Source organism: Cannabis sativa, chromosome 5, assembly GCF_029168945.1.
Source record: "Cannabis sativa cultivar Pink pepper isolate KNU-18-1 chromosome 5, ASM2916894v1, whole genome shotgun sequence".
Classification (NCBI taxonomy): Eukaryota; Viridiplantae; Streptophyta; class Magnoliopsida; order Rosales; family Cannabaceae; genus Cannabis; species Cannabis sativa.
Window position 1 is genome coordinate 35,526,659 of NC_083605.1, and position 15,225 is coordinate 35,541,883.

The 15,225-nt window shown below is 30.8% G+C and overlaps 1 protein-coding gene and 1 long non-coding RNA gene across 4 annotated transcripts; both read left to right on the plus strand.

Annotated features, from left to right (window-relative positions):
• Window positions 1-392: 392 nt before the first annotated feature.
• On the plus strand, window positions 393-1,877 carry LOC115715890 (uncharacterized). Of its 3 annotated transcripts, none has more exons than XR_009687873.1 (4): window positions 393-502; window positions 881-971; window positions 1,125-1,212; window positions 1,455-1,877. It is a non-coding gene; the product is annotated as an uncharacterized LOC115715890 (long non-coding RNA). The 3 variants fall into 3 exon arrangements; XR_009687874.1 differs by having other exon boundaries at window positions 1,133-1,212; XR_009687872.1 differs by having other exon boundaries at window positions 881-1,212.
• Window positions 1,878-10,045: 8,168 nt separating this feature from the next.
• Window positions 10,046-12,393, plus strand: LOC115716756 (leucoanthocyanidin dioxygenase). The gene is made up of 2 exons (XM_030645652.2): window positions 10,046-10,739; window positions 11,615-12,393. Exons 1-2 carry the CDS (start codon window positions 10,240-10,242, stop codon window positions 12,177-12,179), a joined length of 1,065 nt encoding a protein of 354 aa, XP_030501512.2. The 5' UTR covers window positions 10,046-10,239; the 3' UTR covers window positions 12,180-12,393.
• Window positions 12,394-15,225: the final 2,832 nt, after the last annotated feature.

Here is a 15,225-nt window from a genome sequence, read left to right on the forward strand (position 1 = left end):
AAATATATATATATCTATTCTATATAAAGTGTGTCTATATAACTGAAATTTTTGGTTTATGAGACATTCATGGGTGAGTTTTTATTTTTATTTAATAAAATAATAAAATATTATTTATATATAATAAAATAATAATAAAACAAATCCTATTAATATTTGAACCGATATTAAATTGATTAATTTAATATATAATCCTACCAAAATTTAATCTTACTAATTCCTCAAAAATAATGGTAAAATTTAATTCCTATGCTGCGATTGAATGAGGATGGAAAACCCAGTTCTCTTTTCCTTACCTCTACACCCAACTTTGATCCTCTTTGTCTTCTTACTAATCTTAAACATGGCTGATCAAGTTGAATCTTTGAATTTTGATTGTATTTTATTTTTTTGGTTTATTGACTTTCAATTGTAATTTTTTGTGGATTCATCTATCGTGGTAATAAAGGAATGAAGATGGACTTCAATACCACTATTCTTGAGCAAAAGATATCTAAATAAGGTGCCTTTTTTGCCCTGCATTTAAGTTTATTCTTAACGATTACTCATTTTCTCTTCTTGTCAATTTGATATTGATTTGGAGGACATTGTTTACGGCATGATTTAGCTTTATGGTCATTGTCTCTGATGGTTTGTTAATGTAATTTCCTTATTTACTATTATCATTTTTTCTATTGTTTTAGCTGATGCCTTCTACATTTCAGCAGTATCACCTTTTCTTCATTAAATTTATTTCTTGGGATTGAATTAAAAACTATGATTTTTCAGTTCTATTTGTTTCATACTATGCAATTTCCTTGAATATAGATTTGACTTTTGACTTTAGTATGTGTATGTTGTAAATGAAAAGTGTTTTGTATCTTTGTTATATTTCAACTAGATCACTCGGAGGTCGGAGATGATGACATTAGCAATGTGGATGAAGATACCAGGCCTTATATTCTCGTTAGAGCTTATTTTTTCTCAACTAGGTTTGGTTTCTAGAATTAGCTTATTGTTGCGTAGTAGCTCTGTTCTGTGTAGTGGTTTTTTCAAAATGTTTCGTGATTTATGTATATCTTAATTTGTGTATTTGCTTATTTATTCATGCTTTTAAATGTGTATCGTGGATTTGAGAAAATTAGTGGAACAGAACAGGATAAATTTTATCCCACCGACATCAAGAATGACTAATTATGTTCTTCTCAAATTCGGGGAGCTTTCTCAAACCATGTAAGCCTTGCCATTGTTTACTAATTACTACTACTGTTTTTAATTATGCTTAGTTTTGTATAATTCTATCATCATAGAAGCAACATCATGAGGAGTTAAGAGTACTGTGGAAAGAATACATGAATATATATATATATATGTTCATACTTATATATGTATATATACTAAAATTAATTTATTGGGTGCACATAAAAGAATATATACACAGATATATTTATACTAAAATTAGTTTATTTGTCTAGGTGAGAATGTATGGATTGAGGAATGGCTCATGCAATGCTTGGTTTCCTGTTGCTGCATGTTCAATATATAGACGAAGTTGACGATCTGTGATGGACACGATGGAACTGCGTTTTCAAATGGAGATTTGACCAAAGTGAGGTCTACCTATGATGACGATGACCAATGCAAAAGACAGCAACGTGGCCCAACCATAGTTGGCTCTGAAGATGTACCGTTTTTTCTTCTCCTACCAGCATAAATGAGTTTCATAATTTTTTTTGAAACCTGTTGTTCTTTGTTTTATGAAATTCCTCTTATAATTTTGCCTAGGCCCACAACTCTTTAGCTACCTTGCGTCTATAAGGTCATTTTCATTTCTCTGTAACTTTTCTGCAGAATGTTTTAATTTTAACTTCGTAATTAGAGATTGTGGCTCTTTCTCAGGTTGAAAAGTGTGAGTAGGCAATCACCTTTGCTTATTCCAAAAACTAATATATTGGTGAACAGAATAGACAATTGAAAATCATGATAAATATGCTACTGTCATCTAGAATTTTGGTGCACGTATCAAGAAATTAGTTACCAAAATCTAAAAAGGAAAAAAAAAAATACTAAAACTATAATAAAATTAACATTTAGGTGGCTCGACAAGTAACATTTAGGTGAAGATTGAATTTGATCATATATATGTTGATCAAATTTTAGTCCATATACCAAATATATAATTTTATTTTTTAAACAACTATTTGATGAGTAATATATTAAAGAATAATCAACATATTTTTTTTTTGACGTGAATCAACATATTATTTATTCTATATAAAGTGTGCCTATATAACAGAATTCTTGATTTATGAGAAATTTATGGGTAACTTTTTATTTATATTAAAAATAAAATAGTTTATTATTAAAAATAAAATGGTTCATGAAAAATTTATGGATCACTTTTTATTTAAATATAATAAAATAAATAAAATAAATCCCATTAAATCCAAAAAAAAATACGGTTTTTGCTGTTGTACATCTACGATTGAATTTTCTTTAATTATTTATTGTATTCCTTTTCCTATTACAATTTAGACATTCCATGAGATCACACATAATATTCCAATCCACACTTCTCTTTTTTCTTCTTCACAACTTAATAACAAAATATATAAGTAATAATAATAATAAAAAAGAAGCGTGACTTTTATCGAAATTCACAAAACCAAGCATCAATGGCAAAAAAACCCAACAAAATTTACAGCTAACAAATGATTGTAAGTGCTCGGCATATGCATTAGTTTCCAGGAGCAAAGTTTTTTAAAGTTACGTAATAATTTACATATATGCTGCAAACACAATATACAAAAAATAAAGAAGAATATGGAAGAAAGAAGAGACCATTATTCACATCTAGAAAGGCACTAGAGATAATAATAGAAACTTTTCATTTTTTTTATCAATTTTTTTTTTCTTTTTGAATAAAGATAAATATGAAATTTTAATAGCATAGAGTTTTAGTTTAATAAAATATAGTATTTTAAAATAATTTAAATTCAAATAATTTAATAGTATTTTGTTATAGAATACTATCACTTTTTGTTAAACATGATTTTCACTTTTTTGTCGACACTACCATATTCAATTTATCAACAAAAAAATAGACAATCCAAATATATGCGGACCCGGCTAGAATGAAAAGTGCAAAATACAAAAATTACACTATTGTCTCTATCGAAGCAAATGAAGATTGAAATCCACCAATGACTAACAAATGTTATCTTCAATTATCAACAATTTAGAGATTGATTTTAAATTTTCGTTTTATCTTACACCCATTTAAGTAATGCTTCTTTTAAGTATTGGAACATCAATTTTTAATTTATTTTTGGATTAACTTAAGAACATATTTAAATCATCAAGCTTTCTTAAACACTAATATATTGCATTTGGTATTCACTTTTAATTGACAACATTATAAACTATAATATTTAGATACACATAATAATAATCTCACCTAATAACTAATAATATTTTTTCTTTAATTTTTAATTGTATCACTTTCAAATAACATAAAAAAAAACTAACATAAAATTTAGTATATACGTGCCTCGCACGTAGCTTTTCGCTAGTATATATATATATCAAAACTTATTCTTTTTTTCCTATATTTTTGTAAATAGCCCTAGGCTAAATCATCTCTTAGGGCCGAATTGCATATGGACTTTAGAGTTAGATTTATGCCACTTAATTTCATTTAAATGAAACAACACGTCTTTTCCTATTTTATTACTTATCTCTTCTAATTATTTAAATGCTAATTTTATTTTAATGATTATAAATAATTATCAAATAAAATAAAATTTAAATATATTTTAATAAGACACACAAAATATCTTAATTAACAAATAAACCTTTATTTTTCTTTTCTTCTCAATTATGCCATTTCTTAGTAAAATTCATAAATAAGATATAGTCATTATTTAGAATCCTAATTGATTAAATAAATCAGTTGATTCTGACAACAAAACAATATTATCCCAGTCAGTGCAGGGACCATGGGCCTATGTAACCAAACTCCTAATAAATAGTTCTAGAATTTACTGAGTAGATTCTGTATCTTATTATTTCCTTCCGACTCCACTATAGATCTAGAATTGCACTCCTGATTACATAGAACATTCTATTCACCAAGAATAGATATGCTACAAATTATCTATTATTTCAATCTAAATAATCAAAGATCCTCTATAGATAATTTAGATCGAGTAGGGATAAATTTACCATTTTACCGTTCAATATTTTTTATCCTTAAAATACTTAGCTTCTTATAATAAATATTTCAGTAAACTAATATAATTACTGAAATAAGAGCTCTTCTATTTATGTTTGTTAGCCAAGCTCTAAGGAAACTATTATTTCACTTCTAAATAGTTTAGAAGCTATAGATTCCATATCTATGATTAGCGCTCCCACTCAATTATACTATCGTGTTCCCAAGATGTAAGTATGTCTGGTAAGCTTGTACAAGTCAAAGAACACATGCAGTACAGTTAAGCCAGAACCTAACCGTCTCAAGACTAAGATCTTTGATCTAAGATCAACTAAGTGACATTGACTTAGAAAAGACCTAACGTTAAGTTTATGATATCTTTTCCACTACTAATATCGGTCTAGTCTAATGTATAGCCAATACATCTGATACTAGTATACTTTGATGATAATTCCTTAGAAAGGACATTGCACATATTAGTGTGTAAGTAAACTTTATCATTGATTATCGCGTCAGTATAAATCCAGTGCACTGATAAATCGTAGGACTAAATAGTTTGAAGCATATAATCATAATTACTTTCTACTATGATGACATCACTGTAATTTTGAATAACTATATCTTCAGAATTTAATAGAACTTATATATTAAACCTATAATCATGCATAAAACATGTGAACAAAGCATACAACAAGGTCAAGATATGATTTCTGATCTTTATTGAAAGTAAATAAGATTACAATGAAATTGGGTTTTATTTAGGGCATAAAATCGCAACACAAGTCACAAAGGCTTGAAGGGTAAATGTTATTCACATTTTTGGACAAATGACATGTGTACATTCGAGTATGCCTAATTAGCTTAACGGTCACAATCACTAAGCCTACGAAGAATGATCGCCCAACCCATGAGAAAACTTGAACGAAGAGTGTAGGTTCAACTACAACTTTATAATGACTAAGTCGAATGTATAGATCTCAAACATTGATGTTTTTCAATAAATATCGAAGGAGACAAAGACAGATGCCCTCAAGGGTCATCTGGGAAGGATTAGGTTAAAAGGTGTTCGAGAATAATGAGTGTCTAGGAAGCATCCTACATGGCACACTCCCGAAAAGAATCCTAAAGAATTAGGAGGGTTGGAAAGGCACACAACAAAAAGTAGATCAACTTTTTGGGCCAACCACCACTACTCTGACATTCCCTCAACGTACTGATGGCTCATGCCTTAGTTGTCACTATCAGTCATACCTCCGTGTATGGATGCTAGTTGTCCCCAATTGTGGGCCTCATTAAATCGGCCCAAAGTTAATATCTTAATTTATTTTACCCCATTAGTGAGCTTTTTCAAATTACAAACCATAATGGGTCTGGGTTAGCCCAACCCATTAGTCAATAAGCCTATAAATATGACATTTTCCCTAAGGGTTAGAAATTTTTTGCAAGGCTTGTAAGAAAAATACTCTCTTGCTTTAGAGTTAAAAATATTGACTTGTGGACCCCAACTACGTAAAACTCTCACCTTGCTCTCTTTAATTTTATTGTCTTCAACTTAATCTTTTTTTAAATAGGTTTGTACTCTAGGTGTTTTCCTTGCCACCGCTGCTAGGTTTTTTCTCCCTCTTCGGCCCTTTTTTGGGCTTAGTTTGTATGGTCGGGTGGGCAAGGGGGTAGTGATGGGTTTGCACCATGAGACTAATTTTAATGGTGGTTGTTAGTAGGCTTGTTTTTTTTCGATCTTGGGTTATTCTTGATGGATCCAAGATTTCCTTTGGATGGTTTGTGTTGACTTCTGGGCAGTGGGTTTCCATTAGGTGTACACTGGTAAAACTTTGACCTCTTTACCAGCGCAGTAGCGAACTGTGCTGGTAAAAGCGACATTTCTTGTAGTGTTCCTTGCCTATAGTGTCTCCTTTGGTCTTGTGTGCGTTGGTCAAAAAGGGTGTGTTTGTGTTCATTTAGGCATGGTTCGTAGATGTGATGCTTTGGTGATTAGTCCTATTTCAATTTATTCTCATGTGTGTCTGGTTTTACTTTATGTCAGGTTGTTAGCTGTATTTATATTTTTAACAGTATTTTTACACATTTGTTTGATCTGTAGCTATTTTTGAATTTAGATGCGCATGTTATTTCGAGGTCTTCCCTGTTATTTTTTGACACTATATTTTATGGTTAATTGATATTTAATAATGAGAATTTTGAACATGGTTTCTCGTGCTATTTTCTTTTATTCTAGTTTGAATAATTGTGGTGTCTCTATCCAATTTTTATTGGAGGATTTTTATCTGATTGTCATTGATAGGTGTGATCTGTCGTATGTCCATTCAAAATGAAAATTTAGTATTTTTCATATTGTTTTGATACTTCACAGTTGGTGGCTTAATAGTCATTTAGTCGAAGATGATGTTAGGATTTTCAGTTCTAATTATTGTAAACGACTTGATTGATTTATTATTATTAATTCTGCTCAATAAACAATATTTATATATAATAGATTATGTCTGATTTTACATATGAATTGAAATTTGATTTACCTTTAACAAAATAAAATAAAGCATTTTGTGAGTTTCTCAATATAGAGTAGAAAAGGAAGCTATGATGCCTTTCAAAATATCACAATCCAATCTACTTTTATAATTTATTATATCTTAATTAATTGTATACGACATACACGATCAATACCATTACTCGATCTTTCTCAAAATAAATAAATAAAACCATTACTTGATCGTTGGTTGTGTTTTCAACGTTTTTTTTTGTATATTATTTTGGGATTAAGCACGTGATTGGTGGTTAGAGAGATGGATATGCCAATTTCACATGTTGATGAAGACCATATATTTTTTTACAAACAGTACGAAACCATCGTTACTTAATAAAGGAAGAGAGAGAAAGATTTATAAGGGCTAGTTTGGTACCTTGTATAAATGTCGTATTGTATTAAATAATAAATAACTTATTTAGATAAAGTAATGTATTGTATTAATTCTCACAACCAAAATTTTTAATACAATGTATATTGTATTATTTAATACATAACAAATGATCCGTATTAGCTTGTATTATAATATTTGCAAAAGATTCGGGGTCAACACCAATCTCTAACCCGGACCCGGGACTTGAGACCTGGAATCGGAACCGGAACCCGGACCCGGACCCCAGACTCGGACCCAGACTCGGACCTAGACCCCGAACCCAAACCCCGGACCCGAACCCCAAACCTAAACCCCAGACTCGGAGCCGGACCCGGTTATGGGATGCGGACCCGGACCCAGACGCGGACGCGGGCCCGAACGCGGACCCTAGACCCGAATCCGGACCTGGACCTGGGACTCGGACTCATACCCGGACCCGGATTCTGACCCTAACTCAGGACCCAAACCCGGACCTATAAGATTCGGACCCAAACCCGGACCCGAATCTGGACCCAGGACTCGAGACCCAGACCCGAACCTGGGACCCAGACTTGGACCCAGACTCGGACCCGGACCCCGTAACTGGACCCGGACCCCAGACCTGGACCCAAACCCGGGATCCATGACCCGAGACTCAGACGTAGACTCGGACTCGTAATTGGTGTTAGGGTGAAAATATATTATAACGTTACACAATCTATTAATACAAGTCAATACCAAACATAGTATTATATTAAATATTACTAATACAATACAATATAACACAATCCAACATAATCCAACACGATACAATACAATACAGCGTACTAAACAACCCTAAGTGTATAAATATGTTGGAAAAATTTATAGTGGACCTCATTGAAAGGGTGTTTTGGTAGTTGGTACGCTTTTAATTATTTTGACATCTAAAAAGGGTTTTCTAATTTATTTTTATTGATGATTTATATTTTAAAATTATTTTTAAAATTTTTAAATTTTCTTAAATAGTTTAAATTATAAAAAATAAGATTTAAATATATAATTATTATACTTGTGACTATTTTTTTAATATACTCATAATAATAATAAATAACTGTTTAAATTTTACCATCCTCCTTATAAAATAAACATTTTAGAGTTGTATTGCAGAGTTAAGTCCCAAATATGTAAATTGAGGACATTTGTAAAATTATTTCACGTATTCTTACAAATTTGGGAGAGTACTTCCCTTATAATTATTATAATTGGGATTTTATTTTTTGATAATTAAGTTATAAAATCATATTAAAGTTAATATTTTTTTAATAGTATGAGTAACTATTTTATTAAATTTTTCTATAATTTTTATATAGAAAAATAAATTAATATTGTAAAAAAATTCATCATACAATTTCTTATCTAAAAAAGAAAACAACAAAAAGATATTTTCAAACTTTTCGTAAAATAAAAAAATAGAGGTTTAAAATTCATCCCACACAATAGTTAGATCTAAAAAAAATAATAGATAAATCTATAAAAAAAAACTCATCATATGATTTTAAAACTGTTGTCATTCAAAGCTGATGTCATCAACGTATTTCACTTGTCGTCACTACATTCAAAGTCGCTATCATTATCGTATCTTATTTATAGTTATAACTATTGATCAAAATAAATTTGCTCTGTACATAAAATAAATCATATATACTTGAGTTAATTAACTATTAACTTTTTTATACATAAGTGACTGATTTTGTTAAAATTTATTACTTGTCTCATCATATAATTTGTGACTTAAAAAAGAAAGAGAAAGCATATATATAAAATAGGGTAATAAAAGACTAAACCAATACTAAAATAGAGATAAAAAAGATTAAAAATTGAAAAATACTCATCAAGAAAAAGGATTTTGAAAAAAAAAAAATTGACAAATCTGTGAAAAAAACTCATCATATAATTTGTGGTCTAAAAAAAGAGAAATAAGAGACATTGTCAAACGATATAAGATAATGAAAAACTAAACCAAAGCTAAAATAAAAATTTTATTAACAGATATTAGAAATTGAAAAAATTCTCACTGAGAATAGAGATCTAAAAAAAATTGACAAATCTAAAAAAAAAAAAAAAAAAAAAAAAAAAACTCATTATATAATTTGTGATCTAAAACAGAAAGAAAAAGAAGAGTTATTGTCAAATAATATAGGGTAATAAAAAAACTAAATCAAAATAGAGATCTACAAAAGTAATTGATACAATTGAATAAAACTCACCATATAATTATAAACCGAAAGAACTATGAGAATATATTTAAAATAGTAGACAATAAATTTATAAAAAGACTATGTATATTGATATTTTCTTAATTTATTTATATATATATATTGGGTTTTTTTATTTTAAATTCTTAAATTACACTATTAATAAGTCTTTGATTGAGATACAATTAAATTTAGTGTCTTTTTTTTTAAAAAAAAAAAAAATCTATTGTGTTTTTTATTTAAAAAATGAGAAAAATAATAAAAAAAAATAATTAGAAAAAAAAAAAGAAAATAGATAAATAGATTTTAAATAATAAAAAAAATAGAAAATAGATAAATAAGTTTTAAATAATTAGAAAAAATAAAAAAATACATAAACAAATTTTAAGCCATTTTAAATCGTTACCTTACCACTGTCTTATACTTTTCTATAAATATATAGAGAATCAAATACTATCTTATAAAAATGTTAAAGTTGCTAAATGAAAAATGGTTGCACATGAAAACCGAAGACTGTTAGGCAGTTTACTAGTCTACTATACATTCTTTCATCTTCCTGTCAAACAAGTCCACATCTCACTCACTAGTCTTCGTCCAGAATGAGGTTGGTTGGTTGGCAAAACCCCATGTCGCGTGACCAAACTTGTACTACTCTCTACTCCCTATCTATCTATCTATCTTCTACTACAGTAATATATATATATATATATCTGCACGGTCATATACTATATTCATATTTACATCATTGCATGCCCTACTGAGCTTTTCTCTACCTACCTCTTTCCAAAACGGCTCTTATAAAAGCCACGAAATGTTTTAACAAACAAAGCACGTACAAAATTCAATATACAATATTTCTCTCAATTAAAAACGTTCTTTTTGAATAGTAAGAATAACAAAAATAATAATTTTAACAATGGTGTCGGCAGCTCAAAGAGTTGAGAGTTTATCAAGCAGTGGGATTCAATCCATCCCAAAAGAGTATGTGAGACCAGAAGACGAGTTAAAGAACATAGGCAATGTTTTCGAGGAGGAGAAGAAAGATGAAGGGCCTCAAGTACCTACTATTGATTTAAAGGGCATAAACTCTGATGAGCCTGGTGTGAGGGAGAAATGCCGAGAGGAGTTGAAGAGGGCTGCGGCCGAGTGGGGAGTGATGCATCTCGTCAACCATGGCATCTCAGATGAGCTCATCGACCGGGTTAAGAAAGCCGGCCAGACCTTCTTCAGTCTCCCCGTTGAAGAGAAGGAAAAGTATGCTAACGACCAGGCCTCTACCAACATCCAGGGCTATGGTAGCAAACTTGCTAATAATGCTAGTGGCCAGCTCGAGTGGCAAGACTACTTCTTTCATCTTGTTTTTCCAGAGGATAAGCGTGACTTGTCCATATGGCCCAAGATACCCACTGATTATATGTAAGCTTTTTCTAACACTAAATATTTATCTATGGCTTTTTCAGTATCATCATCATCATCATACTCATACACTCTCTGTTTTTTTCTTTACTCTGTTCTTGCTTGACTCAAGAGTCAGGACTAATTTGACTTTTCAATATATAACATTATTAATACGACCTCATTTTCATGCTCGATATTTTATTAGACTATCTCTTTCAATGATGTAAATTTTTTGCTAGCTAAATTTCACTTAAGAAAAAAAAAGAGTTAATGTTATGTTTAGTTTAAATTTTATAATTGTAGTTCAATGTATTAGAGCTAAAATATATTTTATTTTAGGTAGAATGTGTAAAAAATCTGCAGAAATATTAAATTTTCATTAAAAGTATAAAAAAAAAATCGTATTAAATATACAAATAAAAATATAAAAAAAACCTATTGATTATTAATGTGGCAAAATAATAAATGTAAAAGTAATATTTAATGTAATATAAAATTTGAACAATGCCATATTTTGTGTTAAATTTAGCACAACGTTTAAAACACATTATATAAGTTTACTTTTATGGACATAACTATAAAATACATGTACACTATATTTATATGTTCTTAATTTATAGTATTGTTGTTAAAACTTTTATGAGTATTAAATTACACTAATAAGAAACACTAACATTAACTTTAACATTTCTATAATTATAATAGTTAATGCATATATAGTAAAAGTAATGTTACTATATGTTTACTTATAATAAGTAAATTTTCAAAAAAATTATATTCATGATTTTGTTATAAACAGATAAATGAAGAACATAATAAAAGAAAACTAAATATAACAAGATTTATAATTTAGATATTATTAGTGAATAATTTGATACTTTATTGGCATGCAGTGAGGCAACAAGTGAGTATGCAAGGCTACTAAGAGGGCTAACAACCACTATATTGTCAGTATTATCCCTAGGTTTGGGATTGGAAGAAGATAGGCTAGAGAGGGAAGTGGGAGGCTTAGAAGAGCTTCTCCTTCAAATGAAGATCAACTACTACCCAAAATGCCCTCAGCCAGAGCTGGCCTTAGGTGTCGAAGCCCACACCGATGTCAGTGCCCTCACTTTCCTCCTCCACAACATGGTCCCAGGGTTGCAACTATTCTACCAAGGGAATTGGGTGACAGCCAAGTGTGTCCCCAACTCCATCATCATGCACATTGGTGACACTGTTGAGATTTTGAGCAATGGCAAGTACAAGAGCATCCTTCATAGGAGTTTGGTTAACGAGGAAAAGGTTAGGGTTTCATGGGCTGTTTTCTGTGAGCCACCTAAGGAAAAGATCATCCTTAAGCCTCTTTCGGAAGTTGTCTCTGAGGCTGAGCCACCACTCTTCCCTCCACGTACTTTTGCTCAACATATTGAGCACAAGTTGTTTAGGAAGACTCAAGAACTTAATGGTTCAAAATAAATTATATAATCATAACAAATTCATCATTAATATGTTCAAGGACAGTTGAGTCTTGGTACTACTTTTATTAATTCAAATGTATTTTTATAGTGTCATGTTTTTTCTCTGCTTCATGCCCTAGCTAATTAAAGAGGCCTTATTTTTAAAATAAGTGTCTGTTTGTTACTTGTATCTAGGGCTTTGAATAATAAATTTATTGGGTTTGATGTTTTTATTCCACACCCTCCCCTTTTTACTATAATTTTATAATTTTCACAACATTTTATACCTAATGTAGCATATTTTATAACTATTCATGAAGAACATAAGCAATGTAAATATAATTCAGAAAAGAATAATGCTAAAAATACATTTAAATAATATATTTTTATTATACTTGTATTAAGAATATCTTTGGGAGTTCGATTTCATGGTGAAATTCTGTTATTTATGATTACCAACTTAATTATTTAAAATAGATAATTTATTGATGTTCTGTTACAGAATTATTTACGCAGACAAAAAGTCTTTTAAACAAAAAGGCAATATGTTTTAAAAAAAATTCATCACGGAAGATAAGAATGAACTTGACTAACACAGAAAATATACATGGTATCAATATTCTTTCAGCTATTACTAGTTCATGGGGCCACACTTAGAGAATAAAATTTATTAGAAGAATATTCAATGATTACAAAAACAAAATTATTGATTTCAATTGGGGGTGAGAAGGACATATGTATCTAATGGTGTCTTTATTGATTAGTTGAAGATTATTTTTAACTCTTTTCAGACGAGTGAAGTCTGTAAGATTGTAATGCTTTGCTGGAAATTATGGAAGGGAAATTTGACATTTCATGCTTAAATGGTGTGCATAGACTCTTCATATTCCATACTACAAAAAGTTTTCAAAATACACTTCAATTTTACTTTAACTCCCAAAATACCCCTCCCATTCAAACTCTCACCAAATTCTCAATCTCACAAAGTCTCTCACGCTCTCTCTCACTCTAACCGTTCACTGTCTCTGGCGCTCAACCACCACTAACCATCGCCTCCACCATGACTTTTGGGCCTCTTTGTCTCTCACCATCTTTCTCTTTTTCTTGAATTAAAACCCACAAGAACTGCCCTCGAAACCCACAACAATTTCCCCTGAAACCCACGACAACTGCCCCAAAGCCCCAAAATAATGACTGAATTGCTATTTTACCAACATTTCGACATCGTCGATGTAGATTGGAAGACCTGAGACACCAACACAGACTAAAACCCATTATTCAGTAAGTTCTTGGTTTTTTTTTTTTTTTGTGTTATTTTTCTAAGATTAGGTTTTGTAATTTATGCTTGAGTTTAAGGGAATTTGTTTGATTTTATGTTAAATTTCTGTGTTTGGGTTTTGATATCTATTGCCAATCGTTCTATTTTTGAGTTTTTCTATAGTTATCGATGTTTCTCGGCATAGTTGACGACGTCTAACGATATCAAAAACACTAGGATAGGAAACATAAATAAGTAGTGATATATTATTGACATTTCACCATATATGGTGTTTAGGGTGTTGTCTTTTCTTGGGTTTTTGTAATGAGTGATGTTTCTCGACATAGTTTGTGATTTCTTGTGATATCACCTATGCTAGCTAGGATAGGAAGTAGATATAGTTAGCGACAAGTAGTTATATGTTATTAATATTTTTGTGACATATGATGTTTTGTGTGGTGGATTTCTTGTGGTTTCTATAATTAACGACGTTCATCGACATAGTTTGCAACTACTCACGATATTAGCTACGCTAGGATGAGAACTAGATATAGTTAGCGATAAGTAGCGATATGTTATCGACATGTCTCAGCAAATGGCATTTTTGTGTTATTTATACCTAATGTGTGTTTTCTTGGCGACTAATAGTGATATGTTTTACGACATTTAGCAGTTTCATCCAACATAATAATAAGATGAACTATTTAGCAATGTATTGATAAAATTGTCGATATGTGGCGAGTTTTTTCTTGCGACATTTTTCGATGTCGTTTGTAATTTTTAGCGACATGTCATTATGGGTTTTAATATGTCTCTATTTTTGTTTTCTTAATTTTTTTTTTTGTAGATGGCTCCTCTTGAACTTAAACTTTCAGTTTTGGAGCATTTCATAGGTCGTCTTACCTATCGGGGGTCAAACAAATTTAAAAATATTAAGGTCAAGTTTGAAACCCTCCGGTTGACTGAGAGGATAAGGCCAACCCTTTCATACCATTTTGGGAAGCTGGAGATTTGACTTTTTTTGGCGCGTTGGGCCACAACCTACTGTTGTGAAAGATGAAATTTGATAAAGAATCTGAAGATGAGATATGGTTTTATGTGGGTAAAACTGACATGAGATTCAAGCGACTTGAGTTTGGACTGATTACCGACTTACCTGTGGGTAGTGCCCTTATAGGGGAGGAGATAGAAGCCAAGTCCATCGACCGTTTAGTGAGGACGTATTTTTTAGGAAAGAGTGGTGTGAATTTGGATAAACTTTTGCTATGATTGCATAGATACAAGATAGCAGATGACATGTACAAGCTTGGACTATGCACTTTTGTTGAGAGTGTATTGGTTTCGAAAGAAGGCAATGACCAAGTTTGGCCAGACACATTGAAATTTGCTGAAGACCTTGAGTTTTTCTTCAAGTATTTGTGGGGTGAGTGTGCTTTTTGTAAGTTGATGTATGAGTAAGGACATGCACCATTACATGGAGAACGTTAAGAAGGAAAAGGCAAGAAAGTTGCTTAGGAGGCAAAGTATACCTACATGGCTATGTACCTACCATAGAGTATTGGGTATATGAAGCCATAGAGAAAGTGGGAAATAAGCATGATACTTGTAGTGTGACCAAGTTCCCTAGGATGATAAATTGGAAAACCAAAGAGGGCCAACAAAAATAGGGAGTGAAGGCGAGTGACATCCCACACTTGTTCAACACAAGCGTAAGTTCTTATATGTGTTTCATGTTGATATTTTAATCCATTTTTAGTTGACATAAATCAATGTTAGTTTGCAACATATTTGTGACATTTAAATTTTT

Excerpts from the sequence above, each read along its gene's own strand:
- LOC115716756 (XM_030645652.2), top strand. The coding sequence starts at position 10,240 with ATGGTGTCGGCAGCTCAAAGAGTTGAGAGTTTATCAAGCAGTGGGATT. Across the intron at positions 10,740-11,614 it reads AAGATACCCACTGATTATAT|TGAGGCAACAAGTGAGTATG; the intron begins GTAAGCTTTTTC and ends ATTGGCATGCAG.